The 18,234-nt window shown below is 42.2% G+C and overlaps 1 protein-coding gene across 1 annotated transcript in view; it reads right to left on the reverse strand.

Moving 5' to 3' along the window:
* LOC129341462 (calpain-14-like) overlaps positions 1-18,234 on the reverse strand; it is a 49,444-nt gene that overhangs the window by 14,530 nt on the left and 16,680 nt on the right. The window contains exons 7-14 of the mRNA XM_054996673.1: positions 17,798-17,863; positions 14,865-14,950; positions 13,038-13,112; positions 9,866-10,029; positions 8,667-8,830; positions 2,441-2,646; positions 2,062-2,098; positions 763-825 (exon numbers count right to left, since the gene is read on the reverse strand). Of these exons, the coding sequence (XP_054852648.1) occupies positions 763-825; positions 2,062-2,098; positions 2,441-2,646; positions 8,667-8,830; positions 9,866-10,029; positions 13,038-13,112; positions 14,865-14,950; positions 17,798-17,863 (861 nt within the window). The remainder of the gene's footprint in view (positions 1-762; positions 826-2,061; positions 2,099-2,440; positions 2,647-8,666; positions 8,831-9,865; positions 10,030-13,037; positions 13,113-14,864; positions 14,951-17,797; positions 17,864-18,234) is intronic.

The following is an 18,234-nucleotide window of genomic DNA, read 5'->3' on the forward strand; positions in this document are numbered from 1 at the left end:
TCTATAACATCCATCATCCATCAGCTAGAGCTTTTTCATCATGCACAAGCACTGCTTGTCAGCAGGGAAAAATGCTCACACATAAGCTTAGCATCTGAATCACTTCCTGCATATGAACCCTGCTATGTCTCTTTATTATACCCCTTCTTTCTTCCACCTATTAGGCAATGAGCTCATATACTATGAAAGAAGCATCTGTAAATCCAGGATAACAGCACCACACTGTCAAGGAATGCTGCACTGCAGTTGTATAATATGGGGAAACGATGCATGAATGTTCAGCCCATCTTTCCTTGAACCAATGGCCACAACCTGATTAATATGTGACAGAAACACAGCAAAACCATAGAACAGGTTTTGGTCAGGTTTCTAGTGCTTCCTAAAAGTCACATTTTAAGAAGAATCATATGATATAGGTCCTGGGATTGCACCACTTCAGAATGCAAGAATATATTCAAACGATTGATTCTCAAATCTACATTTTGAAGGTCTATTCCCTATCATTCTGAAGAATATGGAGACCAGCTATAATGGGTGCATAGCATACTGGATTCTGTTAGCATATTTGATGATTGTTGAGACTTGGATCTTTCTTGATAACCTCAGCAATATTCATAGGCCTCAGACAATGTTCTCCAGGGGCCATTATCTTCTCAAACACGGGATCTTTCTTTTTACCTATAAATCTTCTTTCAACTAGAATAGAACAGTTTAATAATGCCAGATTATTTCCTTTGGTAGACTACATGTACACACACATACTTGTTCAAAGTACTTCGTGAAGAAATCCTCCCAAATTTTGTCATCATATTTGTCAACTATTTCCTGAAGGGAAAACAAAAAAAGTACTTCAGAAAAAGAAACCGGGGCTTTCCATGGCTCTAGTGTTTAGGAACAGGGCCAGCAAAACCAAAAGGCCAACTCAGGCAGCTGGTCACAAATAGCAGAGCTGGGATGGCAGAGTAGATGATGCCGACCTGCCTGTCACTAGCCCCCCCCCCCCATCCTGTCCATCTCTTCCACAACCACTTCCTTCACCACCCACCTTGCCCCAGTGCCCCTGTCTGGGAGCTGGAGCTCCTTGCCATCTCTTACAGTCAATGGACACTGCACTGCAGTTTTATAATGTGGACAAACTGATGCATGACTTTCAGTGGGCCTATTCTCTGGGCCATGCATGCCTTGTAGGGTTTCCTGAACTCTTAAGAAATTCCTTTATCTTGGAAGAGTTGGGCCACCATTTTGGTTACCTGCACAGGCAACTAAAAATAGTAATCACACTCTTGAAAAAGGAAAGGATTTTGCAAGTGTTTGAGAAGCCCAACAGCGCATGCTCAGCTTTGCCCACTATTTTTAAAGAGGCCTGGGGAAGCAAGGGGGCTGCAAGATTTAGTGGCTCTTTCTTCCAGAAAGAAGCACTGGAGGTGGCAGTAGCTGGCCTCAGGAAAGACTGTGAATTGAACCAGCACTTCTTAGAACAGCAGTGAGAGTGGAAATGATATAACCAAAGAAAAAAGTTGCAGTACGTCATCAGGTCACATTGGCAGCACCATATTTTAGTAAGAGACCAGCTTCCAATGAAACTTATCACAGCTACTTTGAATCCTAATAAAATAAATATTAGAACAGGATTCATGGATTGTCCCTTGCTAAATCAAGAACTATGCACACATAGTGAGGCACACTTCTAGATGCACATCAACACTGTGAATGCACTACATATCTGTAAGATAGTGGGGGTGCATGCTCCATTAGTCTTGCACTGAAGATGTGAATTTTCATCTCCACCTTAAATGGGTTGCATAGAGATTGGTGCCAAGGTCTTTATTTGTAAAGTGTTCAAGGTTTTTTCTTAGATTGGTTTCACTGGCAGGCTGCCTTAAAGAAAAGCACAGAAAGCTGGCACATTGTACAGGAAACAGCACCAAGCAGCATAGTGCCAAGTTACAGAGAGAGATCAAAACTACTGGCAGGGCGGAAATAGAGAGAGGAGTAGCAGAGGAGCTAGGGATATAATATGAAAATAAAGCCAAATGCCTTATTTTTCTCATTTTATCTCACCTTTGAAAGGACAAGACTTGGATTTCCACCCATTTCACTAGACAAAAAAAGAACAAAAAAGACAATCAGAGGGGTTTTCAACATAAGTTGAAAGATACAGAATGTCTCAAGTACAATGGTTTGCCAAGATTATGCTCTGACCACAACCACAACCACATGGTAGCAGTGGTGTCTCCAATTTAGAGTAGTCCCTCTGACTAGCAGGAGCTCTCCAGGGCCTCAAACTGCCTAAGAACTTTGAACAGGAGTTGAGCCAGGAATTGAGCTTGCAGAATATATTCTTTGCCACTGAACCAAAGGATCTCCCCACAATAAGAATATATTATTTTATCATTAGATATATTACAATGGATGTAGCAAAAGAAACAGCAGATCTTACTGAAGGCTGTGCTTCCTGGAGAAGACACGCAAGAGGAACTCTGACTCTTGGTGAGGTTCTGAGGTGGCAGGTATAATGACATAGACTCCAGGGGGCAGCCGGAAATCCCGAGTCACTTCACGGTCATTCACAAAGACTGGAGAGCTACTCAAAGGTGAGTTCTGGACAAAGAATTCAGGAGGTAGTCTTTTATTGTCCCCATGGTACTGGCAACAGAAAACAAAAGACCAGGTGAAAACAACAGAAAAATAAGCAAGCTTCAAGTAGATTAGGAGTCTCAGAAAACAGTCACGTGAAGAATATACCATCATACCCTATCACTGTACAAAAGGCAAAGGGGCTGGAGAAACAGATCTTGTCTTCAAGCAATGGTGATCATAAAACACCTTACTCCAGGGTTATCCCATTCATTCATTAAAAAAGATGCTACTGACAAAACTGTCCCTGTAGTTACTCTAAGTGATATCAAGTCAATTAGCCCAAGCAAAGCTTTTCCCTACATGCACTTACCTGGTCTCGAGTATAAAGTTAAATGTGTAATGGCTGCTTTTTAGCTTTTAAAAAAGTGCTTTGATTTGTTGTTTTGCTTTATGGTCACCAATTTGTAGTTTAGATTCTTTTTATGTTTATACCTGATGTTTGGTTTTTATTGGTATAGATTTTAAACAAAGAAATTATGTCTATATGTGTTGTGACTTGATTTATGGAAATTTTTTTGAGGAAATGAATTACACAAATTTGATCTGTTCCTGGTGTGGAAAGGGCCACACACTACCCATACACAATGCAAAGAGGATTCTCCACATAGTATGTAAACCAGCCTTAAGTGTTTGATAGTATCATTTCATGAACCGCAGCGAGTGGAAAGAGCAAAGTTACAAAAGGAATTTACAGGATTCTGAGGAGCAATCCTGTGCTATGCCGCTCTATTCATTATCCTACACATTCAATGGGGCTTACTTCCAGGGAAGTGTTAGGATTCTACTGCTAGTTAGATTGACCTTTACTGTGCTCAAGGAAGAACTCAGTAGGCTTCTGGATGATTAACAATGGAGCCTCTGAGCTTGACCTCAACCTCACATTGCCCTTTCAAGACCTTTTCCCCAGCAAACCTTCCAGAATCATCTTGCCTGCACAGTCCTTTTGCCTGGCTCCCCTGCTCAGTTTCTCATCTTCCCTCTCTACCCTTGCTTTGACTATATACAGCCATAAAGCACATCACTTGGGATCTGTAGAGAGCCTGGTGCATTGCTGAAGCAAGACACATAAATTGAAGTACAGTGTAATCCTAAATAGAGTTAGACCTCTCTAAGCCTATTGAGTTCAATGAATTTTAAAATGTGTGACTTTGCTTAGGATTGCACCAATAGTCTCACATTATATTATGTAATATATATCGTGCTTGCTATCCTGTCATTAAAAATCAAACCAGCTGGGAACTGCAGTAAGGACAGATTCACAAAGCCTTTTAATGTGGTGATTATCATATGATTTTGAATATTCCAGTGTCAAGCTTCTCCCTCCATCTCTTGCATGTTCATTAAATAGGCATGTAATACATTTTTTAAAAATCAGGTTGGCAGGAGTGAGGAACTGGGAGGAAACATAGCCCTCAACCAGGCCTGAGTAGAAACAATCCTTCCAAGATCCCCCCACCCCTGCCTGCTAGCTCTTCCCAGCCCCAGCTTTCTAGAGCCTGTTGTATTTATGTTCCCTCCTCTATGATTGATCAGTTAGAAACCAGCTCAAGGACTGACAGTTGGTTTCTGACAAGATTGTTCAGAGACTTTCAGACTACAAAGATTAACACTCCATTTGGGGCTGCTCAGCAAAAGCCAGCAAACTGAATTTTGGCAGGAAAATCTGCCTCACAGTGGAAGAGTGAATGGGGTCTGTCATACATGCACTCTCCTTATCCCACATGATCTCAACATTTAAGGCTTCTTCTCATACAAGGAACATATCCTGAAGCCTGGTTCTAACCATGACAGCTTGGAAGAAGTCTAATTTATTTCAATAGGACTTCCAATTAAGTATGCTTTAAACTGCAACTTTTGTTTGACAAACTTCACTTTACAAAGCATTTCCCATTGCTAGTGTTTTAATAAGAGAATACCCAGCACTGAAAATAAGTCAAAAGTTGTTTTGGCTAAAAATACTAGAGCCTTCCTGAACTGGCTATTTCTCAAAATGACTCTGACATTTTGCTCTTCTGTGGACTTTGTTGCCCACAAAAGCAGCTGCAGAAATACTTTTGCTCTCTTTGCTTATAGTTCTCTCCTGCTAATGCAGCAATTCGTCATCTACTAAGAAGGTGGGGTTGCCCCTTTAAATACATCATATATTAAATTCCAGGCTTTTATGCCTCAGTCAATGCTGTGATTCATTGTATTTCCAATTTTAAAACTGGTCTTGGTTTTGTACTTCACTATATTAATCTTAGCATTCAATACAAGCCTGGAATTTACCTTATAACAGTCTCCAGCTTCAATTTTCCACAAGCCTGAATGTGCAGCTGGTCCCAAGCTTGGAAGGTAAGCAGGGTTGGCTACAGTGCTGCATCCAGATAGCCCCAACCTGCCTTTAGAACCTCCATGGTGGGCAGAAGCCAAGCAGGCTTCATTGTCTTGTAATGGGTTTATAGGAAAAGTGCTTAATTTCTCAAGTGGCATGTGCCTACCAATTTCATCTTATGTGCTCAGTTGTGATTGTACAGTAAATGGACTTTTGCAAGTGCTGAAAGGCATTGTCTTCTTTATTATGACTACATAGGTTCCAAGTCTGAGTCTATGGTCACTCATCTCTGGAACTCTGGCACTTTGAATTAAAATGATTTGCTGTGCCATAGCTATTGTTCACTTTTCCTTTGACTGACTGGGCTTGGGTAAAACCTTGGCTCATTATCTACACCTGTCCCCATTGTTCTCCTAAAGCTGAAGGAAGAGGAGAAGTCCCAAGTTACTGGCGTTCTAATTTTCTAAGGAGGCAGGAACAGGGTAGTTCAGCATGAACCTGCACCGGAGACATTCCATTTCCCATGCAGATTCATCCAATATGCCACTGGGGGTGGTTCTCACACCTCTGCTACATATCAGAACACAGCCATCAGATTACGTGTGGCTTAGTGTCCACGCAGAAATACCCTTAAGGATGCTCCTTACCTGATATATATCTATTAAAGTATGAAGAATCTAAAATATGTTGTTCAAAGTAACTTGGAAGCATCATTTAAATGTTAGGTAAATCAAATAGATGAAAATGCTTGTTATTGATTTAGCAGCATTCACAAATAATCCTACAAGGAATGAATCAAAAAGATGTAGGAACTTCCTCTAGGTATCTCTGATCCTTCAAAGGAAATATAAAATCATTTTTCACTTGGCCCTCTTTTGTTTCTTGGTACAGCAAGAGACCATCACAACTAATACTTAATTAATCCAGAACACTGCATTGTCTTTAAATGTATTCAGTTGCATTGTGATATTAACAATCTTATGCCTTAAGAAACTTGCTTTAAATAGGATAAAACCAATATTGTGCTCGCCCTGAATTTCACATCTGCACATTTAATTTGAACAGAAGGTCTGCAAACACAAACAATTAAGATTTGCCTATTTTGGATACCCTAAACTAATTCACAAGACCCACCAATTTTAATTATGCCTACTTTCTAGTTAAGTATACTTTGGATTGCAATCTATATATGAATTCAGCATACCTGTAAAGCATATTTCTGTATTTTGGCACATCAAATATATTTTCAGTATTTAAAGTCCTCTTTAAATACTCTGAGACAGAATTAAATGGAACTGGAATTGCATTCAAATCAAAATTGCAAGTGTTCAAAATGATTTCAAAATATTCTTTCCTTCCTTAACACTAAGTTGAAAAGCTGTTTGAACAAAAGATGGTAATCCTGGACTAAGCAACAGCCGTTAAGGCCGGGTGCTGCATTTTGCTGCCCTGGAAGGGGCATCCCCCTCCTTCCAAGGCATCTTGAGGGGGGCAGAGCTAGGAGCGTCAGAGCACACTTCACTGCTAGCCCCCTTATTCGGCAGCTCAAGCTCAGGGTCAAATTTGGCACCCATTCATTTAGGATTGGGGCAGCCTTCATAGTGGCAGCTTTCGGATACCCTGGCCAGACCATCAAGCAGGTAGGTCGAAGGAGGTCCTCGGCTTACAAATCCTATGTGCGCCCCCTACTGGGGCCTTTCTAGTTTATTAACTGTTGCTTTCTTTTAGGTGCTGTGGCACATCGAGAGAGGTGTCGTATCCTTATCTGTGGGTACAGCTTCGTCTTTTGGGTGGCTCATCAAGCCAAGAGGACACCAATTGGGTCCCAGCTTGGGCTGAGTCGGTGGGCTAAGGTGGAGTAGTAGGGCCATCGTGGCCTGCGGTGGCTGGGCCTGCTTCCACTGCTGTTCGAGGGGAGGAGTGGCCCTCCACCTCATATCCTCGTCATTCACCTGGGAGGCAATGACTTGGGCTTGGTGAAGGGCAAGGCACAGGCACAGGCAGACTTGCAATTAATAGGCAAGCGCTGGCCTGTTGTCTTGATTATCTGGTCTGACATACTTCCCAGGAGGGTGTGGCAGGAGGCCTTGGATCCTAAAGGGATAGAGGTTGCACACTATAAGGCCAACAAGGCTCAGGCATAAGGGCTGAATTTGTTGACCTCTACTGAGGTGATAGAGTTCATCTCTCCTACAAGGACAACAACATTTTCCAAACTGATTTGTGGCTGGAGCTTATGGAGGCTTTATGCCACCTGTGGGGCACCAAGGCCTAAGCAGAGGCTTGGCCTTGGCGTTGGCAGGTTAGAGTTGGGGAAATGAGAGCGGGCTGGTGAGAACCCTTGGCATATCCCCACTGGTGCGGAATGGGGTCTGTCAGGAGCGGCTGTGGCTCCACGGCCCAACTGCAAGGGCGGACTGTCTGATGGGACCTCCCAGACAAGTCCTTCCCTCAGGCTCCATGGCTTGGGATGTTTGGAGCATTATGGGGGGAACCATTCGCCTGGCCAGCCAGGCCCAAGCCATGTCTATTGGATGGCTTGTACCTGGGGCAGTGGATCTTGCCCAGACAGGTACAAGGAGGAGGTCCCATGGTGACTGCTGGCTTGACCTGTACCATTAGTTAGCCCTCCCTTGTTGCTGCAGTTATTTGTTATGTTGTTGTTTTAATAAAGTGGCCCTTAGTACCCAAGCCTGTGTCTCCCTCTTACTTCCAACTAGGGTAGCAAATAGCAGGTCAACATGGTACATGAAAAGACAGTGCCAATATATAAATGAGGGATGTTAAAATTCTACATACCTGCTGGCCTACCTAGAAGAAAAGAAAGGAGAATACAAGTCAGTCTGTGGATTTTAGTGAATTCTAGGTCACTTGCTTGTATGATATTTAGTCCCTGAACCAAACAAAGGGTTGAAGCATTTTAAATCTTAACCCAGTCATCTACAGTTCATTCATCCTGCTCAAGGAGGGAGCTGAGACACAGATTGCCACTGAAATCTTATTTTATGAATGAAAATTGGACTGAAGATAGAGACTAGGCTTCTATGTGTATACCATCTACAAGGCAGTAATGAAGTAACTGGGAGACTTCCTCATCTAAAACAAGGATGAAGGGCACTCTTTCCCCTTATATGGGATATTAAACATTTGATTTATATTCCGCCCTTTGGGACAACTTAATGCCACACTCAGAGGCTCTTTACACAAGACATCTTATATGGGGATGGTCAAGTGACTTACTTTCTGTGTGGTCTTATATTCAAGTGTTCTCTATCTCCCTAGCAGTGCATGTGTATCCACAATGGGAGAACAAGAGTAAGATCTTTCATTTGAGCACCCCAGTGTAAGATGGCTTGTGTAGAGAGACTCTCAGAGCAGTTTACAAAGTGAGATATAAGGGGAATGTATGTATTAAATTGGAAATTTAAACTCACCAATAAAAAAAAAATTAAAAAAACAAAGTGTGTTATTGTCATCCTCACTATACACATGTGTGTGTGCGCCCATGCGCGCGTACACACATGCATACATTTTAGAACTGGGGAGGATCCCTAGATTTAGTCACAACAATGGACCAGGATCCCTCTTCTAACCAGTGAAAAGGAAGCTCCTTGAACTCCCATTCACTGGAAGAGCCAAAGGCCTTTTCACAGGTTGCTTAGGACAATTCATTCCAGTCATTGCTATACCAGTAAAAAGATTCCAGGCCTACCTTAAAGACATAAAGTCCTATGTGAAGATGAGGCATCCGATTCCGGTGTTTGCTGTTGTGTTTTTGGATCAAAGACACTAATACACTGCAAGAGTACAAGGACCTCTTGCTCCCATTGCCTTGCAGGACTTTCAGCTGGTATTGGGGGTTCATCCAAAATGTACCTGGGAAGCAAACCCTCAAATATGTAAGCAAATGTGTAAGCCACTGTTTCCAAAGCACAGGTCAGTATAGTGTTGCAAGGCTTACAGAGGTTGAATTGTAGCATCAAAGCAAAAAACAAAACAGGACAGGGATAGTAACAAAAAGCATATTCTACTAACAGTATACATGTGATTCCATTGATCCAATGGATCCATAATATTAATAAGGTATTAAATCAGGGCTCAGATAAGTAAGAAACAACCCATATACAAAATATTCAGAGGTATTAAAATTTGCATAGATATTTGGCTTTGAAGTCACTGATTCTGCATTAATTTATATGAGGTCCCAACTTGGTGAAGAAAGCTAACTACTGTGATGTGTTCTAAGGATACTAAATTTTGCACTGATGCAGCTGTTTTTAAGAGTCAGGATGTGTGTGAACTTTCACGTTCCTAAAGCATAAAAGGTCTAGCCTTCAAATTTATTCTAGGGTTGGCAATTTAACAGCTTGACAGCAAAACAATGGGTTGGATCCATACTAACCTTTCCAGCAGCAAAATGGAACTTTCCTGCCTTCCCCCCTCCCACAGCAGCCCACTAATCTCCATGAAATGCTGTTCCTGGAGGTAAGGGGACCCTGGAGGATGGGGTGGCAGATTGCTGCAACCTCCCACCCCTGGCCCACAGGTTTTTGCTATTGCTCAATGGAGAAATGAGAGCAAAAATTGGAGGGGGGGGATCAGCATTGTGCAATGCATCATAGAATTCCTAGAATGTCACATGATGTTGACTTCTGCAGCCTGCCCACCCCCCTTACTCCCAGAGGTTGCTCACCAAGGACTGGCAATCCTAGTGAGAAATGAGATGAATAGAGTCTACAGCAAGAAGGAGAATTGGTGGAAATTTTAGTCCAGATCCAACCCAAAGTAATATTGCATTTAGAATGTTGATACAGATATGTCAGTCCAAGAAAATAATCATAATGGTCATGTAGAATATTGCAATAAAGCACATGATTACTATACAATCTCATGTCCCCAGCCGAGTCTTACCTTTGTGGGCTCTCAACCTGCCCCCTGCTGTGATTCCTTTGACCCATCTTCCAAATTGCAGGGATGACATCCACTTCTTCCCATCTTCCTGGCTCATCAGGTCAGGAGTTAATTTACAGATAATAAGATTGTCAAAATGGGTTTTAAAATCTTGCAAAGACATCCTGTGATAAAGGAACCAAGACATTCAAAGTTAGAAGTGTATTGGCCATAGCATTTGAAGGGAAAGGCTGTGGAGGGATCATAGCACTAGAGGGAATTACAGTGCAATCTTAAGAAGTAAGCCCTGCTGAGTAGCCTTCAGTAGGATTTTGAGTAGACCTGCTTAGGACTGCACTATCAATATGGCAGAATTGTCAGGAATAACCTTCCTCCTTACATGCCAAGTCCCTCTTCTTAACTCCCCATTTAAGCCACTTCAGCCATATCTTTCACAGTCCCCTTCTGAAGCACTGCAGAGGTCCTTTTTGAAAGAAAATTGATACCATTTTAATTTCCCCTTGCTCAGGTCTTAATTTCTAAAATTAGAAATCTTGGGCTTCAAGTCACATCCTTTGCCCTCATAACCATTCCCTTCAAGTCCAGACACATGGGGGTTTGTTATGATTCCTCTGACTTGACGTAAAGGCTCTTGAGGGACGCCCCCCCCCCCCAGCCCCTCTCTTCTTTACAGCTGAGCCTTGGTGTTGAAAAGAGATTCAGGGCTATAGTTTTAGCAAATCCCAGTTCCATTTAGGATTTTCTGTTTCCTCTCTTTTGTCCTCTCTGTTTAACACAAGACAGATATGCAATGCCTCCATGTGCTGGTAATCAAGCTACCATCTTCCCCACTCCTGCCCTGCCCTAGCAGCATTCCTAAGACTTTATATTAATTCAGCCATCATGCAGGGCTGGCTCAGGCTGAAAAGAAAGCAATGAATAAAACACTTCAAAAACTCAAGCAGAAACTCATCTGCTGATTTCCCCCATCTCTAACTCTGCAGATCCATTTGAGAGGGAGGCTTGTTTATTGAATTTTGGCCTGGCATGCAGTCAGTTGCAACTTAGCAACCTTCATTTGTGCAAAGCAAACACACCCGTAGACTACAAGAAGCAACTGTCACTTCTTTGTCGTGTGCAATGCCTGACACACTGTCAGTGCTAAATACATGCTTAATTATTAGCAAGCAGCAACAGGAAGATGGGCAGAAACGGCAATGGCAAAGAAAGTATTTGTGGATGAATTTCTCTAAGTGGAAGAACAAGATGTGGAATTTAATTGTAAGTTCATATTGCCATCTAGTGGCACAATGGTATAGTATGAAAAGGTGAATGAATACAATCTATGTAGGAGGAAATGTGAGCTAATCTAGACATGAAGCTAAGAGATCTATGATCAAATCTGCATGTTTGGTTTTCATTCAGCTGAAAACCACCATGGAACCAGGAATCAGTTCAAGGAAATAGTACTCAGAGTATTTTACTCTTTCTCTCTCTGGCTGCTCCAAACAGGGAGCAATCCCCCATTGTGGACTCACTGCCACTGCCAATGCAGAGGCATTAGCAGTGGTTCTCAGGTTTTACCTCCTCATTCTTTAATAACTACCATTCCTTAGTCTCTGAAATGCTGGAGGCTTTTTTGCCAACTTAAAAAAAAAGTAGTAGATATATCTCTATAGTGTATATCACTATACCACTCCTGGTTTTCTTTAAAAGCCAGTAAAAAGCCTGCTGGCAGTGTATGTAGGAAACAGTGCAAGATAATTGGGATAAGAAATGGCACCAGTTGTGGCTGGGGAAGTTCAGAAATCTGCACAGAAACATATAGGGCTAACTTTCTTTGACTCTGAGATTTCCAGAAACATCAGATCCAAGTTGATTGTCAAAACATTGGAGCAAAAGAAGGAAAATCATGAAAGGCAACAGAAGGAGAACAAGAAGAGGATGATACAACATTGTGTCGATGCTCTGAAAAATTACTTCTGCAATGACTTTGATATTTGATGTGTTTCCAAGCTGAGGTGGTACTGGGCCACCAAGGCTATACCACAAGATGGTTTTTTTTTTGTTTAGACAGTTTCTCGACAGCCTCTCCATACAGCCTGCTCAAGGTGGCTTACAAAGTAAAACATAAAAAGAACATAAACAAAATCAAATGATTATTTTAAAAGTGTCACGCTTCCTTAATTTTTAAAGTAAGACAAGCTCTTGCAGGGAAGTGTGGAAAGGTTGTTAGCAGAAATATGAGCTCCTTCCTGCCTCTGCCCTACTGTATTTATTGATCCGGCCAAAGAAGAAGAAACAGCAAACTAATTCTCATCTATGACCAATCAGTACTGTATACTACCCCATCCCATCCAATTGGGACAATCTTTCTTCACTGAGTCATTCTTTCCTCTTTTCTTACATTCTTATTACCATGAGTGAACACTACTACCAAGCCAATCATTTTGTCTTTACAACTCTTCTAAACACAAGGGCCGAATCCACACATCCTTTTTGTTTCCGCGCCTTTTTCGCAAGCAGCGCGCTATTCTTGCAGATACTCACTCTTTCCCATTCCGCATGTTCCCCGCCATCACCGTACCACTACTGCACCTTCCCTCAAAACCACGTGATAATGGCGGAAAACCGTTTTCTCCCCTTTTTTTTAGTGCATAAAGGTCAGTATACCGGTAAACCAACCATAGTGAACAGCGGTTTGTGGGGAAAAGAAACGGTCACCGGAGTCAAGATATCGGTATACCGGATAATTGTCCCTTTTAAAAAAAAAAAGGGGAAGTGACGAGCGCCGTTAATTCTTACAGCGGAGGATGGAACCGCCCACTGTGACGCTTTACTCAGTGGCGTGTGGAGAACTGATTGCGCCATAAAGGCACAATGGAAGGGTGAATGTGATGATGCACAGCATGGTAGCGGAATGAACCCGATTGCCACGACTGCGCAAGATAAGCGGATGGTGAGTGAGTGTGGATTTGGCCAAGATGAGGGGGGAAATCCCATTGATTTCAGTACTGCTTCCTTCCACCTAAATGCATATTATATGTGAGTATTTGACCGAAGGAAAATGGGAGGTAGAGGGCTTTTCACATTCTCTCAATTGGATATTTGTGAGAATTTGAGAACTCTGGTCTTAGGTGACAGAAGAGGCAGAAATATGGAAGCCAGTGATGTGCTATTTCATTAAAAGTACCAGAACTCTCCATCATCACCATTTCTGTGCAGCAAAATCTTCTCTTTGGGGCTGAGTAGTTCCCATTTCCCAGACCTAATGGGATCAGAAAAAAAAAATTGAAACAGTGCTTCTTAAATGTTATTGTGTTGTAGACAGTGCTCAGATTATGGAAGAGAGGAGAATAGTGGCTCCTTAATTAAATCCACAGGTCTCCCCCCCTATACTTTGTAAACTTCCTCCCTCACCCCCTGCCAGGCTTCTAAAAACGAATACCTAAGGGGACTGTCCCAAAATATTGTCCCTAGCTCCCACAAAAGGTCATTTGGGAGTCATCAATGACGAGAACAGTAGTGATGGACAATCCAGATGCCATATTCCCCGCCAGGCTTGTTCATGGATATACATGTGGGGCACCTAGCTAAGCCTGCTGTGTATCACGATTCAACTATGTGAACTGGTAGTGCACCTAGGATGCTTGGCCAGAATACACATAGGTTCCACAGTGGATAGTCTGATACATGAAGGCTGCCTTGAGGGAAAGAAGCTTGAAAACCACTGGATCAGGATGGACACCCTTACCGGAGATGAATGCAACAGAGAACTGGGTTACCTTGTCTTAGATAGTGGCACAGAATAGGTCATTTCAGCAAGTGCAGATTTTCTCAATCTACAGCCTGCAATACCTGCAGCAATCCCCTCTTCTTCACAGTTCTTTACAAGTTCTGTGCCATGTTTTCTCTCTGCGTCCTTGTGTTTTTGCCATAATAAACCTAAGAATGGCCCTGCTGGATCAGAGCAGTGGTACATCTAGTCCAGCATCCTGTCTGACACAGGGGCCAACCAGTTACTCTGAAGCGCCATCAGCAGGGCATAGAAGCTGAGGCCTTCCCTTGGTTTTGCCTCCTAGCAATGATATTCAGAGATTGACTGCCTCTGAATGTGGAGGTTCCCTTTCGTCACCATGACCAGTAGCCACCAATAGACCTAATTGCCATGATTCTGTCTAAATCCCTTTTAAAGCTGTCCATGCCTGTGGCCATCACTACATCCTCTGCCAGCAAATTCCGCTTAATCACTTGTTGGATAAAGAAGTATTTCCTTTTGTCTGCCCTCAGTCTTCTGCCCATCAACTTCATTGGATGCCCCTATGTTCTAGTATTATAGGAGAGAAAGAAAAAGTTCTCCCTGTCCACTCTCTCTCTCTCTCTCTCTCTCTCTCTCTCTCTATCCTATGCTAATTTTATAAACATTCGTCATGATCCTCCCCCCTCTCTTTTAATTGTGCTATGCTGTGGCTTGGGTATGTGTTGGGCCAAGTGCATCAGATGTTCCAAAATGTCTGCATTATTCATATAATCGCACAGCAATGTTTCACTATCATGAACTGACCTTATGAGCTGTGTGCACATAAATTCATTTAACCTCAGTGTCATCACCGATGAGATTGCCTACATTAAGCTCTGCCAGCAGATGGCAATCTGATTTCTTGCTGTCAAATCTTTGCTCTGCTGGGGACACCTGCCAAACTTTTCTTTAATGAGAACTATTTTTGATTAATGAAAAATATACCAAGCTACTGGGCACCCCCACCTCACATGGCATGTTACCATGTTTTGTTCTGTTCAAGGAACAGAATGTAAACTTAAACACACACCAGACAGGAAGCTATCAGGTAAGCCGCACAGAGAAAAATCTTATGAAATATAAGCATTAAAAAAAACTATAGCAGATCATTCATGATCTTTTCCTGAATCTTCTAGGGGATGCCCAAGCTGCTCTGTAGCAGCTTGTGAGCCACTGTTATCTCATGAGCCCCTCACTGGAGACCCCGCTACACACACTCACCTGTCACTCCAGTCTCCTTTCCATTCAACCTTTCCCCAAGGATTTCTCAGTCTTACTAAATATTCTGGTCCATGTTTGCATGTCACCTGTTGAAACAATAATGGTTTGCCCTTACAAAGGCTACTGTTCCATCCCCAGCTGCACCAACAACATATAACAACCTGGGCACAATTATTTTGCCTATAAGGTCTTTCAGCAGCTTGACTTAAATATGTACTTTCCCTATGTCCAATGTCACACATTGATCATGAAATCCCTCTTGTGTTTATAATCTTTTTTTTCTTCTGGTTTGCCCCAGCAAGGGTGCAGACATTGACATTCTTAGTGGTCATCCTCACCTTTGACCTTTTCCTCCATCAGAGACTCAGCAAAACCCTGAAAGGTTCCCCCCACACACACATGCCCAACACCACAATCCCTCAACCCACACCATCTCATAAACCATCAAAAAGTGGTGAAGTGGTTGAGAGTGGCAGGACTCTAATCTGGAGAACCAGGTTTGATTCCCCACTCCTCCGCTTGAAGTCAGCTGGGTGACTTTGGGTCAGTCGCAGCTCTCAGAGCTCTCTCAACTCCATCCACCTCACAGAGTGATTGTCATGAGGATAATAATAACATGCTTTGTAAACCACTCTGAGTTGGCATTAAGTTGTCCTGAAGGACAATCTATAAATCAAATGTTGTTGTTGTTGTCCTGGCAATATCTTTTTAAAAAAAATTCAAATGGACCAACATGGTTGCAAAGATTAGGACAATTAACTTAAAACTTTGTTTTTCTGGCCTTTTCCACTACAAAATCATGAACTAGCTCCTGCAAAGTCAGTTTCTCATGCAAATCCAACTTCTTTCAGCTTTCTGCATGTATGCAAAGAATCTGTAGGGCTATGCATACTTCACTGTAGCACATACTACAAGTAATACCAGGCCTCTTCAGATGTGCATTGCTTTGTTCTAGATGAAGAAATCTCAAAACAGCTACCAAACACTACTTCTGTCTTCATTATGAAGTCTAGCAATATCAATTCAGAATGGAGCACTGATGGCTAGACCCAGTTTTCAAGCGTAAAATCTTAAAAGAGTCATCTCTGTCTAGCAGCTTCACTCCGTGTGCAGAAAAGGAAAGATGGTATCTGGGAGCTGCTTGTGATGACAGCCATCACAGGAAGCAAAATGTATCATCAGGGCACCAAGAAGGTATAGCAGAGGAGAAGTAGCAAAAGCACAGTTAGTCAGCTGGAGAGTTTTAGCTGGCATAATGTCATCTGTTGGCCCCTTGTTGAAGAACAGAGTTCTGTCTTATTATCGTAAGAAAAACAGTAGATTAATATAGCTAGCCAAATAATACCAAGTAGCTCAAGCAAATGCCGTGTCCTATGCCTCGGGATATGGGATGTTCCTAGCCTGGTGTTCATCATGGGAGGATTTATCAGTATTTCCAGATTTATCAGAATTGGGGATAAACATCTGTGGCAAGAATTAAAGATGTTGTGTGCTATAATACTTGTATTATGGTAAAAAGCACTGCATCTGAAACACACGTTCACCCTTCACTAGTTCTCATTTCTGCTGAAGATAAACGTAACTCAGCTTAGCTTAGCTCTGCTACCAGCAGAGACTTGTGAATCTCTGACAGCCTTTGATTTACACATGGGCTCAGCTATTATCCTCTATGTTTTATTCATTTCACTGAAAGGAAAGCAGCTCTAAAAAAGAAACCATTTTGATACTTTCATCATCTTCAATAAAGCTTGATAGTATTTAAAGCAAGGACAGTAACATACATCAAAATTCCCTCATGCTGTCTACAATATTGTCATTGTCCAAGATCATTGTTGTTTTTACACTAAAAAACTCTAGATCAGTGGTACATTAAATGATTAGAGAGGCATCACTGTACATTTGGACCTGCTTCCTCGGGGCCATCACCTTTCCACATACTTGATGTTCCTGGTGGCTGAGAGCCCCACCTCAGTTGCCATGTTGAGAAAAGGTTCATTGCTCAGAGTTATAGTTGCATGCTTTACGTGCAGAAGGGCCCATGTTCCATCTGGCATCTCCAATTTAAAAGTTTCCTGCATAGCAGCAATATCTCTGTCTGAAAGCAACAACCACTAGACCCAGTTCTGAAATCCATTAATCCAATTCAAAATCAAGGTGCTTTGTATATTTTTGGCTTTTCATAAGACACTACACCATCTTTGGCAGCATACATGGCAGCAAAGACTGGGTCCTGTTTGCTACATCCTGGGTTTCTAACTGCAAGAAATCAATTATAGCAGAGAAAATGTATGAATGCCATATTGAGGAAGTGGCAGAAATTCAGCAGTCCAGTCCAAGATCCTTGATGGGTCTTAATGGCCCTTGGACCACCTACTGAAGAAAAAAGTCCTTGATGTCCTCTTAACCACTGATCACAGGGACAGCACTTCCATTGATGCAGCAAAGGGAATGGACTTTCCCTTGTTGGACTTCCCATGTTCCTGTATTTCTACTGGTCAGGAATAGCATGGTGTGCAGGAAGAATGGAGTGAGTGAGGCTATAGCAAGCCAAGGAGACTCAAACCAACAGGAAATAATAGCAAGGAACAGAGGAGAGGGGCCAGAAAATCCAACTGGCATCCAAGGGTGAGGCATAACTGATCACTAAAGATGACTGAGATGCACAAAGATGAAAGAAGGTCAGTTATCGAAGGACAGCTGGCTGGTACAAAATGAGAGCAGAGCTGAGGGAAGCCCTACTCTGGCATGATAGGCCTTGTGGCAAGAAAAGATATGGAAAGAAATGCCACAAGACCCAAAAGCTTCTGGATCTATAGAAAGCACGATTTTTCAATTATACAAAAATGCTGTGATCAAATGAAACATAAGAAATTACTCTGGCCTAAATTTAAAAAAAAAGACATGTAGAACTATCAAAACAAATTTGGACTTACTTTTCGTATGCCTGTCATTGTATAGGCATGGCCTGCTACCAACCCATTCTCAAGGACTCTTGTTTTCTGTATAGAGGGGCATAAAAAACAGCCATTGAGTTGAACCATGCTCAAAACCCATATTCCCAGGGCCTAATGAAGCAATGTGATCTGCTTGTATGAGAAAGCAGCCGACATTTGGCTCTCGGTAAGTGCCACACACAGCTTGAATGAAACTCCTTCAGAGACTCTCTGTTTGGCTTGTTATGAAGTTAGGGGGAATGACTCATTTGTCAAATGAAGAAAAGTGTTCAGCTAAAAAGAAAGAAAGAAAAGATAAGACTGTGAGCTAAACCACATGAGACGAATTACATGAGGATGCTCAAGTGAAGGGAGATACAATGTTAGCCGGGAAGCATAGTTTGAATTTCACCTCTCTCTACAGAGTTGGCAAAGAT

The sequence above is a fragment of the Eublepharis macularius genome, chromosome 1, assembly GCF_028583425.1.
Source record: "Eublepharis macularius isolate TG4126 chromosome 1, MPM_Emac_v1.0, whole genome shotgun sequence".
NCBI lineage: Eukaryota > Metazoa > Chordata > Lepidosauria > Squamata > Eublepharidae > Eublepharis > Eublepharis macularius.